Source organism: Petaurus breviceps, unplaced genomic scaffold, assembly GCF_028583685.1.
Source record: "Petaurus breviceps papuanus isolate PSGF00001 unplaced genomic scaffold, PetGlider_PUasm1.0 173, whole genome shotgun sequence".
NCBI classification, from domain to species: Eukaryota; Metazoa; Chordata; class Mammalia; order Diprotodontia; family Petauridae; genus Petaurus; species Petaurus breviceps.
The window spans coordinates 10,771,403-10,784,424 of record NW_027185759.1 but is presented as its reverse complement, the minus strand read 5'-3'; the positions used below and the strand labels follow the sequence as shown (position 1 = coordinate 10,784,424).

Below are 13,022 nucleotides of genomic sequence, written 5' to 3'. Positions count from 1 at the left end.
ATTTCTGTCTTTGCCTCTAGTCCGACACATTGCCAGGCACATTGTGGGCTCTTATAGGCACCTGTTGAACTGAGTCTAATTCAGTTGAACTATGTGTTGGAAAGCTGCAGAAGAGACGTTCGCAGGCACCTCCCTCTGCCCAAGGACTGGAGATCGAAGGTCATCTTAGCGACAGTATCTGCCCATGACTGGATTTTATAAAGTAGCACTCACTAGACCTAGAAGCAGTGCTTGTTGTACAGAGAAGTCCTGTTCAGACAATTGCTGGACAAGATGCCCTCTGACGTCCCTTCCTTCTCTGGGGAGGCAGACATTTAAAGTGGGAAGAACATTGGTTCTGGTGCCTGGGGCCATGGGTTCAAATCCTGCCTCAGACACATCTCAGACACATGCTATCTGTTTGACCTTGGGTAAATTCCTTAACCTCCCTGGGACCCAGTTTACTCATCTGTGAAATGGGGGGGGGTTGGCCTAGATGATCGCTGAGGTCCCTTCTAGCTGCAAGTCAGTGGTCCTATGATTCTCTGCTTGTCTCTGGGCATCTGTGAAATGAGGCCATTGGACCAGGGAGCTTCTGAGATCCCTCCTAGCTCTAACCCTACAATGCCATGACCCACAATATCCTGCTTCCAAACTTGAGAGTAAAACCAGGGAGGATGAGTGGAAGCTGCAACAGAAAAATTCAGGCTTGACCTTAGGAAGAAATTGGTAAGAATCAGAGTTGTCCAAAAGGAGCATGGGAAATTGGTCAGCATTTATTAAGCTCCTGCTGAATCCAAGGGATACAGAGAGGAAAACATGATCCTAACTGTCCAGGAGCTCACATCTGAGTCGGAGACATGACATGTAGACAAATGAACACGTACAAGATACAAAGAGAGTGGAGGGGAGGTGATCTGAGAGGGGAAGCCACTGGCAGCCTTCTCAACCACCCAAAGGCCAGGGGGAAAATGTACTCACAAGGAAGCCAAGACCGGCAGAGAGGAGCTGCTTTGTGCAAGGTGCGAGCGCCAGGGAGTGCCCAGCTGGGGTCCAAGCCCAGGATTCTTTCCACTATCTCTCACTGGACACAGTCTCTGGTTTTCAAGAATCTGGAATGAGCAAGAGCTTAGCTAGAAATGTCCCTAAGTGCATAACCTACAAAGCCATCCGCCTCCAACGCCAGACCTTTCCTGGAGCATAGTAGGCACTCCATAAATGTGCTCACCGACTGACTGGCCCTGTAGTTATGAAGGCATCTCCTGCTAGAGATTAATGTGCATTTCTTTCCTTGGGTGCACGCAGTATCCCCCTGTCCCCTCTCACCACTGATGGGCTCCTCGAGAGAAGGGACAGTGCTGGCTTTTGACTTGGTGGTTCCAGCGCCTGACATGATCCCTGGCCCATAGCAGAGGCTCAGTAAATGGTTGTTGGATTGAATCAAATCAGAGAAAAAAAGAGAAGTAAATGTATACATGAGGTCACTTGGATTTAACTCACTTGAGAGATCAGTTCAAAGGAAGACATTAGACTGGGAGGGGAGTATAATATTCTAGAACAAACAGGCATTTACAAAAAGGACTAAAAAAACCCAATGCAAACAAATTTGAAAGGCATTTGAATTGGAAAGACTACTTAGAAACCATTAGAGGACCCAAATAAACAACCTCAACTTCCCACACAGAAATAAACAAAAGCCCCCAACTGGGCCAGGGAGAAGGGAGAGGCTGCTGTCCAGTAACGAGGTCTCTTGTCACCTGAACAGCCTTGGGCTTCCTTCTCCTGCTGGAACCCTTTTGTGTCCCTGGCCCAGCACCCTCCAGACACATTTCTGCTTACCTGGAAGGTCTGGAGCCCTCTCACAAACTCAATCCCTTTCAGTCTTCTTGACCCTTTGGGAGGTGGGATGGCAAGTATGACTCCCCCTGTTTTACAGGTGGGGAAACTGAGGCTGGAGATATAGTGTCATTTAGTGAATAGCACTAGACTCAGAGTCGAGAAGACCCCAATTCAAATGCTGACACTTCGCTGGGGTAGGATCCCAGGCAGGTCACAGTATGCCCAAGCCTTCAGTTTCCCCATCTATATGAAGGGAGTCGAGAAGCACCGTGGTCGCTTCTGTATCTGAAAGGCTGACATGTGGAAGAGGGATCAACCATCTCTGCTTAGAGCAATGAGAGGGAGCTACAGAAAGGCAAATTTAGGTCCTTGCCAAGGACTGGAGCCTTCAGGAAGTGGAGACACTTGGTGCCCAGCTGCTTGAAGACTGATGCTGGTTCTCTTGTCCAGGACTGTGGGGGCATTCTTGCTCAGGGACTGCTGGGGCCAGATGGCCACTGGTGTCCTTTCCAGCAGCCTCTGTGCTTCTGAGATGTCCCAGCAGATGAACAAGAGCCTAGAGTTTGGCATCTAAGGACTGAAATCCTGTAGCCAACTTTTGGCAAGGCCGTGACCCTGGTTGGGCACCGTCATCATCATCTAGAGTTCAAGGACTGGACCAGACAATCTGGAAAAGCCTCATCTCCACCGTGTGAGTCTGTGGTTCTGACTCCAGGGGTTTGGCCATGAGGCCAGACTGTCCCTCATGTGGCAGTAGTTCCGCTGGGTGTCTTGTGCATATAAGCACCAAAGAGGAACCTCAGGGGGGAAGTCCTTCTCAAATGCTCCCTCTTCCCAGCCCACCTGCCATCTCCCACCTCCACGCCTTTGCATGGGCCATCCCTCCTGCTGGGATGGCTCTTCCTCATAGCAATTGACCAGTATTTTTTAAGTACCTACTGTGTACCGGCTCTGTGCTAAGGACCAGAGGCACCTCTTGGAATCCCTGGCTTCCTGTAAGCCTCAGCTGCTGTACTACCTCCAAAATGAGTCTCTTCCCCATAAGCCAGGCATTTCTTTTAGTGCCTTCTTGCCTACCCCCTCCCACAAATTGCTACTTAACTTTTCACTAATTTAGGAAGCTAGAGTCCTAGATTAAGATTTGGAATGGAGCTCATTAGTGCAACTCTTTCAGTTCACAGATGAGGAAACTGAGGCCCAGGGAGGCTAAGAGATTCCCCACTTACTACACAGGCCAGGACTCAAACCCAGGGACTTGCACTCAGTGCCCGAACATCATCAGATTTCAGAAACATCCTCTCCCCTCCTTCCCCACCCCGTCTTCCTTGGGCATCAGCTCCGTGTGCTCTTTCTATCCTGGTGTGGACAGAGGGAGGCATGAACCAAGACGGAATGCCCTGACTTATCTGGAGGGGAGAGAATGTTGCAATTAGGTGCTGGACACTGCTCCTCAGTTTCCTCATCCAGCTCCATGCTGGGCCTGGGATCTTGAGTCCTTGGGGGAATCTGCTGCAGCCTGCAGCCCAGCAAACAAGTTTCTGGCACCATAAAGCAGAAAGAGACCAAGTAGTCTTGCCTAAGAGCCTCTGGCTTCCTGGAGCCTCCCTGGCCCCTGCTCTGAGTGGAATCCCTCTGCCCCCAGCCCAGATGGCAACCTTTCAGCCTGAGGCTCCATCTCTGGGCCAGGGTCCACCCTGGGCCCCAGCACTCTGGAGGAGAGGTCTCCTCAGCCCCTGACATTGCCCAGCTGCCCACAGGACAGTTTGCCACTTTGTTTTTCCTTCTTTCATCCCATTTTCTAGTTAGAGAAAATTCCTTGGCCAGCCTGGCTCAATGTAACCATCATCAGAGGAGAAGGCTGCTCAGCCCTTTGGGATCACAGCCCAGGCCCCATGTGAAGCTTGGTTTTAGGTTTTCCTGGCAGCCAGAGTTCTCATTTTCACTGACTTTGACATTTCTTGCTGGGCTATCAAACCAGAAGGTACTCACTGGGGGCCTCAGAGACAGGAGTGGAGTTCTGACAGCACTCCAGCTTTGAAAATTGAAATGTGAGCCCACTGAGATAGGAGGAAGGCCATAAGAAGAAACCAAACCCAGAGGAGGAAGGAGGCAGCTTGCAGGAGTCATTAGCAAGGCAGAGGCCCCAGAGGCCTCATGGGTACCAAGTGCCCCAAGGAGGCCTGAAATGGTCCAAATGGGAGGTGGAAGCCTGGTCACTAAAGAGGTAAGGATTCATCAACTACTACAGAGACAGGAGCCATCTTCCCAGCAAAGACGAAAGGATGAGCTTCGGTCTGGCTCATTCAGCTGTCGGTTGGGTCTACCACTAACTCTCTGTGTGATGGTGGCCAGGCCTCAGCTTCCTCACCAAGCACTGAATTAGATCACTTCCAAGGCTGCCCCCAGTGACATTTGTGATTCTCTATCCTAAAAGCAGAGGCAGATGCCTGGGACATTGAGTCTCAGAACTAAGGCTGACCCTCAGTCCAAATGACCGAAGCAGAACATGATACACAAGAGCAGTAAAGGGTTGTGAGCCTGGAGAGAAAGAGTCATTGTTTGTTATTGTGGCTGTTCAGTCATTTTTCAGTCCCGTCTTTGTGGCCCCATTTGGGGTTTTCTTGGCAAAGATACTGGAATGGTTTGCCATTTCCTTTTTCATCTTGTTTTACAAATGAGGAAACTGAGGCAAACAAGGTTAGGTGACCCACCCACGGTCGCACAGCTAGTGTCTGAGGCAAGATCTGAAAACAGGAAGATTAGTCTTCCTGATTCCACGACCAGCACTCTCTCCCCTGCTCTACCTACCTACCCCAGGTAGGAGCAATCAGAGAAGGTTTCTTCAATATGGTGGCTATAAGTTGGGTTTTCAGGGATATATGCAAGTTGAACAGGAAAGATTGGGCACAAGCAAATTCCAATGTGAGCGAACTAAGGATATGGGAAAATGAAAAGAACATAGAGACGGAACAATGAGTGACCAAGTTGGTTGGACAAACACTGACCTTTCCATAGCATTTTAAAGCTTACAAAGCTCTTCACAGAGACAATCTCATCTGAGCCTTGCAAAATCCCTGGGAAGTAAGTCCTCTAGTATGGTTGTGTCCATTTTACATAAGAGGAAACTGAGACTCAGAGAGGTTGCATGATGGTCACACAACTGAGAAGTATCAGAGATGGAAATTGAACTCAGGTCTTCTGGAGTCCAAGCACCCTGTCCTCTGGAGGATGAGGCACATGGAGGAAAGTTGTATGAGATAAAGTGGGAAGAAGAGGGTAGCACCTGTTTATGGACTATGGCATCTGAAATTTGCTTAGGGGGCAATAGAGAGTTATTGAAGGTTTGTGAGGATAGGAGTGACCAGATCAGGTCTGTACCTGGGCGGAAGCATCCTAGCTTGTGTGAGACATGTAGAATCCTAAGTCTTGACCTGGAAGGAAACTCTGAGTGATTTGGTCCAAGACCCTCATTTCATAGATAAGGAGACTAAAACCCAGAGAGATTAAGTTATTTTGCCCAAGAGGCAAGATTGGATCCCAAGTTCTCTGACCCTAAAACCTGAGCCTTTTCCATTGTAGTGCACGGCCTCTTAAAGAATGGATTGAAATGGGGAGAGTGTGAAGGCAGGAATACTAGTTGGGCTGCAGAGACAAACATGTCACAATCTCTTCCCACTGGCTCTTATAGATTTAATCATTCAGGTTGTATAACCAAACAGCTGCTAGTTGGCACAGTATATAGAGCATAAGCCTGGAGTCTGGAAGAATCTTCTTCCTATGTTCAAATCTGGTCTCAGACATTCACTAGCTGTGTGACCCTGGGCCAGTCATTTAACCCAGTTTGCCTCAGTTTCCTCATCTGTAAAATGAGCTGGAGAAGGAAATGGCAAACTAGTCCAGTATGTCTACCAAGAAAACTCCAAATGGCATCATGAGGAGTTAGACCTGACTGAAACAATTGAACAACTACCAAACAAAAGTTAGCGTCAGTTGTGTTTAACGGTGCCACTCTAAAACCAGCGCTCGATAATAATGACATTGTGTCCAACGGCGCTCCCAGGCTGAGCTTTTCTTCAAATCAGAAGCAGCACCTGATCGCCTGTTGCCTCCCAGAGTTCTTCAGCTCATAGACTTAGAGCCAGAATGGACCTTGGAGGTTATCTTTTCTAACCTCACAGTTTACAGGAGGAAACTGAGATGGAGGAGTTAAGCCTATGGGCGGGCTCACAAGAGTCAAGGGTGGGCTAAAACCCAGGTCTTCCTGTTTCCTCGTCCAGAGCTCTCACCACGGTGCAACATTGCTTCACCACCAGTACCATTTTAGGACTGGACTCTCCCATCTCAGGCAGCCGGAGGCGGGGGGATGTCCTACTCAATTCAGTTCTGCCCAACAACTGTCTTCCAGGCACTAGGGTACCAAAGACAAAAGCAAAAGTAGTCCCTGCCCTCAAGAAGTCTCCATTCTCTCCGGGAGAAATGACCGTCCTATGGTGGCCAAGGCATGGACCGGGGTGTTCCGGGGCCAGGCTGGCTAGAGAAGGAGCAGGCATGTGGAAGGCTGTCACCCTCTCCCAGGTTATCTTTGCCTCACTCCAAAGCAGGGTTGACTTTCTGCTCCCAATTATAGCAAAATAGGTTTCATGCCTGCATGAAGAAAGACCATTAAAGTTTGGGTCCTAAACCTTTCACATACCATTCACTTATCAACCGTTAGAAAGTTTTTCCTTAGATTGGGCCAAAAATGTGCCTCTTGGCAGTTTCCACCTGGTTCAGTCCCCTGAGGACTATCAGAGCAAGTATGTTCCTTCTTTCATATTCTAATGTGTCTCAGCCACATCTGCCAGTGTGCCTTCTGTGCCTCAGTTTCCTCCGATGTGAAACAAAAGAATTGGCTTCTGAGGTTCCTTTCAGTTCTATGTCTAACATCCCGGGATCCCAGCTCTTCAAACATCTGCGGACAAGCATCATTTACGTGCCAAGAATGTCTTCCCCCACCCAGGCTGAACAACCCTCCACTATTCTCACTGATCCTGGTTTAGCCAGGTTTTAAGCAGTCCTATTCTCCTGACCACCTGTAAGTGGATGCTCTGCTCCTGAAAATATCCTCACTAAAATGTGGCCCCAGAACTTCGCCTGATACTCTGGATGGAGTCTGGCCATCCAGACACTCAGATCACATCAGCTTTGCTTGGCTGCTGTCGTGACATAATCTTGTACTGAGCTTGGCCCGGTCTACTAAGACCCCAAGTTCTTTTCACGTGACCCAGGATTCCCTTGTCTTGTTTTGGAATAGCTGATATTTGTAAGCCAAGTTGTTGGACTTTCTATTATTAATCTCTATCAAATTTAATCTTATTAGATTCTTTCCATCACTGTTGCCTTTTGAGATCTATTTTCATCCCAATTCTGTCATCCAAAGCATGAGTTATCTCCCCCAGCGCCGTGTCATCAGTCAATTTATGTTATCTCTGTCTTGATCCAGATCGGTATAAAAAATGTTGAACAGAACAGGCCGAGGTCAGAGCCACTGGAAAATCTCTACCAGAGCCTTCTCTCCAAGATGACATCTCCATTAATCTCCACTCTTTGGGTCCGATCACTCGGCCAGGTTCTAATTCATGTAATAGAACTTCCATCCCAGCTGCAGCTCTCCATTCTGTCCCTAAGAAGGTCATCGGAGCTCTGTCAGAGGGCTTCCTAGAATGCAGGCTTACTGCATCAATGGCATTCCTCTGATCTTTCTATCTAGGAACCCTGTCAAAAAGGGAAAAGAGAACAGTCTGCTCTGACTTATCTTTGGGGTCGGATGCTGGCTCTCAGTGATCCCCGCTGGCCTTTCCAAATAGTCACAAGCCACCTTTTTAACAATATAGTCTGGAATTTTACCAAGAACCAAAGTCAAAATGACCAATCTATTGTTTGGAAAATCCACCTTCTTCCCCTTTTTGAAAATCAGTTATTTTTTCCAACTCAAATACTTCAGAAACTCTCCTGCAATGTGTGGTTCAGTGTTTCTGTTTGTAAACTATCTCAGTCCCCCGGGGAAGCTGGTTATCCAGGCCTCAAGTCTTAAATCTTTTAAGACAATCTCTCCATCTCACTTGTCATCACAGAATCACAGAGCTTCCAAGTAAGGAGATACTGTGATCACCTAAGCCAAGCCATACATGAGAAGGAATTCCTTCTCTAACAGCCTAACAGGTGATGAGAGGGAGCTCACTACTCCTAGAAGCGGCCCCTTCTATTCTGACACAGTTCTGATTCTATACTCATAAATAGAAGGAGGAGGAGGAGGAGTAAGAGGAAGAGGAGGGGGAGGGGGAGAAGGAGGGAGAGGAGGAGGAGGAGAAGGAGAAGGAGAAAGGAAGGAAGAAGGAGAAGGAGGAGGGAGGGAGGAAGGAAGGAAGGAAGGAAGGAAGGAAGGAAGGAAGGAAGGAAGGAAGGAAGGAAGGAAGGATGGAAGGAAGGAAGGAAGGAAGGAAGGAAGGAAGGAAAGAAGGAAGGAAGGAAGGAAGGAAGGAAGGAAGGAAGGAAGGAAGGAAGGAAGGAAGGAGGAAGGAAGGAGGAAGAAGGAAGAAGGAAGAAGAAGAAAAAGAAGGAGAAGAACTTACTGTATGCCAGACACAGTGCTTAGCACTTTAAAATTATTCTCTCATTTGATCCTCCCAACAAACCTGGACATTACCCCCTTGTACAATTGAGGAAACAGAGGCAAACAGGGTTAAATGACTTGCTCAGGGTCACACAGCTAGGAAGTGTCTGAGGTCAGATTTGAACTCAGGTCTTTCTGACTCCAGGGCCGCTGCTCTATCCACTGGGGCACCTAACTGCCCCTAAGCTCTCATAAGCCGCCCCAGTCTATGTGGCTTTCATCCAAGTCCTCCCATGAGTTGACCACATAGGGTTCTCCCCACATGCTGAAGTCCTTCCTCCTCTTCTGCTAAGAAGGATAATTTAACTCAATGTGCCCGCTGACAGCTTTTACCCAGAGTTTCTCATTCTGCCCTGTAGGGCCAAATGGAGAAAGTTTAATCTAGCATCCACAAAATAGCCTTGAAATACATGAAGACAGCTCTCATGAAACACCCCCCCCCCCAAGTCTTCTCTGCTTCAGGCTCTTCCTTCATGTGGCACAACCTCAAAGCCCTTTCCCATTCTGGTTGTCCTCTGATGGACACCCCCCCCCTTCCGCTTATGAATTTCCTTTCTAAACTGTGGATGCCCAGAACTGACTGCAGCTCTCCAGGTGCAATCTGACCCAGCCAAGGACAGTGGGACTGTCACCTCCTCAATCTGGGGCACTTTTAAGCCAGCTCAAGAATGGTCATGACCCTTCTGAGTCAGCACACCCCACCAGCCTCTTGAGTTTCAATTCATCCTTAGCTCTGGTCGTTCTGCCTTCTCCAATCAACAAGTCAAGAAGCATTTATTAAGTGCTTAGCAGTAGTGCTTGTGTCAAACATTGGTAACACAATCACAAGCAGAAAGAAAGACAGTCCCTGCCCTCAAGGAGCTTATATTCGGGTGGAGGAAGACCACAGTTTGTGTAGGTCAAGTCTGATGATGGACAGTAGAGGAAACAGGCAAAAAGATCATTGATTCATTCTGCCTTTGGGGTTTTTTCCTAATCACCACCCCATCTCTCTGGAGTAGCAGTCCTAGTCCTTGATCTTCTTCTTATTTCCAAAACAGTCACACATTCCTAAACATTTCTTGCCATGTTCAGCTCATCCAAAGATTTAGCATGACGGGCATCAGTCCTCCCAGGTCTATTTCCATGTTATGTTCATTCCCTATTGCCTGTGCTGGTTTCCATCTTCCATACGTATGTTTTTAGAGTCTTGGTTGGTTCATTAGCCCTAGGCGACACCTATATCCTGGACAATCAGTTTCCCCTCTTCTCTTTCAATGGACTCATTCCTGGTTTTGTTGTTAGAATTTTTTTCATAAGAACTTCCCTGTCCATCTGAGCTAGCTTCCTCATAGGATACAGGATCCCATGCATCTTATCTCTGAAACTCGTAAGAATGAATCTCTCAATGCCCAGAGCATTATTCTAGCAAGCATATGGCCCAAAGAATGGTGTCCTATCATCCTGGAACCTGTCCAGTTTATGCCAGCTCTCCCCAACAGCCAACATGAACTTGCCACCTCCTCTCACCCCCATGAGGCTCCCAGGAAATTCCTGTTTCTGGTCTAAAGGACATGGGTGCTTGAGTATCACAAAAAATACAATTAGGGAGACCCAAGATCCAGTGGGATGTTTGAGGGGAAAATAAGGGCATGAAATTTAGTGAAGATAAAAATTTAACATCAGGGAACATTTCTCTACAATAAGGTCAATTAGTCTGGAATAACCTTCCAAGGACAGAGCTGGAATCTCCATCATTGGAGTTATTCATACTTGGTCTAGACAATCCACGGGGGATTGTCCTGTAGGGAGTGATGCTTCATTGGCAAAGGGGGTAGGGAGGAAGGGAAGGGGGCCTGGATGACGTAATAGGTCATGTTCCATCTCTACCTTTTATGATTTTTTGAATTCCAGTCAGTTCCATTAGAAAAGTAGGAAGGAAAATCTGGGATTGACCAAAGGCAGTGACAAAGACAATGAAACCAATCACTTTGTCTTCCTTTTCAATCCTGGAAGATTTGACTCATGAGGCCCATCACCTAAGCTCTGGGTCCACTTGGACCCAGATTCAATCTTCAATTATTATCAATAATTAAATATTCTCAATATGCCTCAAGCTCCCACTCATATGGTATAACCCACAATAATTCAGTTCAATAAAACAAATATTTATGACCCACCTGCTCTGGGTAATAAATCAATCAACAACAAGCATTTATTAAGGGCCTCCTATGTGCCCCAAGCTGGCAATATAAATGCAATGAATGAAACAATCCCTTCTCACAAAGAGCTTACATTTTAAGAGGGGAGACAATAACTGTAGAATAAATGTAAAGAGAAGTAATGCAAGGTAGTCGGGGGGAGGGTATGTTAAGGTGGGGAGAGATCGGGAAAAGCTTTGTGTAGAAAGTAGGACTTGAGCTGAGCTAGAAAGGAAGAGGGCAGGAGTGAGTAAAGGACGGCATTCCTGGCATGGGGCACAGTCAGTGCAAAGAAATGAAGAGGGGATACAGTGTCATGTGTGAGGAACAGAGAGAAGACCAGTGTGGCTGGATGACCGAGTGTAAGAAGGGTAGTGTCCAATGAAGGACTGGGACTGGGTGTACCCCCATACTCAGATGGGTCTGTGATCTCCATTTTGCAGAGTCCCTCCAAATCTTCAATGCCGGCTCTTCTTGAATGACCTTTGTCCCTGTCTTCCAGTGAGTTGGTATAAGAGATTCACCCAATGTGTTTGACATCTCACACACAAAATCAGTAGATGGGCTGCCCATGGGCTACACTTTCCCCTCATGACCTGACCTCCTTTTTCTCTACTTGTTCATAATATTTTATGGATGATGTGTGGCTACCTACTTATGCCAATCTTACTCCTTTCCTTGGCCCTCAGACTTGGAGTCAAGGAGCCCTGAATTCAAATCCTGATTAAGATACTTCCTAACTGTGTGATCCTGGGGAAGTCATTTAATCTGTTCGCCTTAGTTTCCTGAGGATAATGATAGTAGATTTGTGGAGATGAGTCGGTTAGTCACAATGTGGACTAACTTTGACTAACTAGTCAACCAATGCTGACTAGCCCATACTTTGTGCCAGGCATAGCACTAAGTGCTGGGAAGGGAAGGGAAGGAACTCATTATTTGGTTTGCTTTGGACCAAAACCAATTGGGCTACATAGGCATGAGACCCTTGGACAAGGGCCCCTTCCCTCTCCAATCCAGCCTGGCTTTCTGAGGACTCCCTTCCCATTCCCCCAAGCAGAAGCAGCTCGATGGCAAACTTCAGAGATGTCCCATCTTCTTGTTCATTCCTTCACAGGATGCAGTAATCAGCATCAGCAGAGAGCTGAAGGCCTTCCAGGCCCAGTTTGAAGCCTCCATGGCTATGCACCAGGAAGAGGCCAAGGCATTGAACGAGCGCATAAAGGAGCTAATCAGAGAAAAGAGTACCGTGGGCAAAGAGGTGAGAAGTGCCAAGTTCTCCATTCTCAGGACAAATGAAAAGGTGACACGGCTAGTCAGCAAAGGGCAAGGGTGAAACTAGGGAAGGGCAACAGGACCCTTGTCTCAGGACCTTGAAATTTAAGGGACCTAAAAATTGAGAACATACTTCTTCAGTGGTGTAAAAATAGTAGAACTTACATATAATTAGCCAAAATAATTAGCTAGAATAAAACCATCTGGGGCATGTCAGATGGCTGGTATGCACCAATAAGCCACTAGAGTAATTAGTTCCTTCATACCTCAACTGATCTTAATTACTTCTTTCCTAAAATTTTATTTTTATTGTGAACTTAATAATAATAATAAGTGACACATACACAGCACTTTAGAATGTACTTTACATATATTACCTCCTTTCATCATCCCCACAACCCAAGGGGAGAGTAGGTAGAACTGCCTCTATTTTACAGATGAGGAAATTGAGGCTGAGAAAGGTTAAGTGATTTGTCCAGGGTCGAAAAGCTAGTAAACATCTGAGGCAGGATTCAAACTCAGGTCCTCCTGGTTCCCAGCACAGCATTCTACCCTATACTACCCAGAGGCCTCTGAGTAATCATCAACAAATACATTTCAATATACAAAGAAAAACAAGAAATAGAATCGTAGAGGAAACTGTGAACCTTTGTTGCACAGAGTAAAGACATATTATTTTCACATCATGAATTACAAAGTTGTTTTCTTTAATCATGTGAAAATGATAGGGTTCAACTAGATGACCCCTATGGGACCCTTCCAGCTACAAGCCCATGGTCCTATGATTTAAGGGTTCACTGTCTTTCGCGTTGTTTGTTCCAAGCATGAGATGAGGATTACCAGTTATAACTTTGGCTCAGGATGAGTAAATCTATTCTGGAGAGAGGCTACTGTGTATTCCAATCAAACGACTCTCTCTCTTCTCTCTCTCTCCTCTCTTCTCTCTCTCTGTCTGTCTCTCTCTCTCTCCTCTTTCTCTCTCTCTCTCTCTCTCTCTCTCTCTCTCTCTCTCTCTCTCTTTCTCTCTCTCTCTCTCCTCTCTCTCTCTCTCTTCTCTCTCTCTCCTCTCTTCTCTCTCTCTGTCTGTCTCTCTCTCTCTC

General features: G+C 46.9%; 1 protein-coding gene across 1 annotated transcript in view; it reads left to right on the top strand.

Annotated features, from left to right (window-relative positions):
- The window catches only part of LOC138157598 (rootletin-like), a 91,791-nt gene that overhangs the window by 27,482 nt on the left and 51,287 nt on the right, over positions 1-13,022 (top strand). The window contains exon 15 of the mRNA XM_069083221.1: positions 11,765-11,908. Coding sequence (XP_068939322.1) covers positions 11,765-11,908 — 144 coding nt within the window. The remainder of the gene's footprint in view (positions 1-11,764; positions 11,909-13,022) is intronic.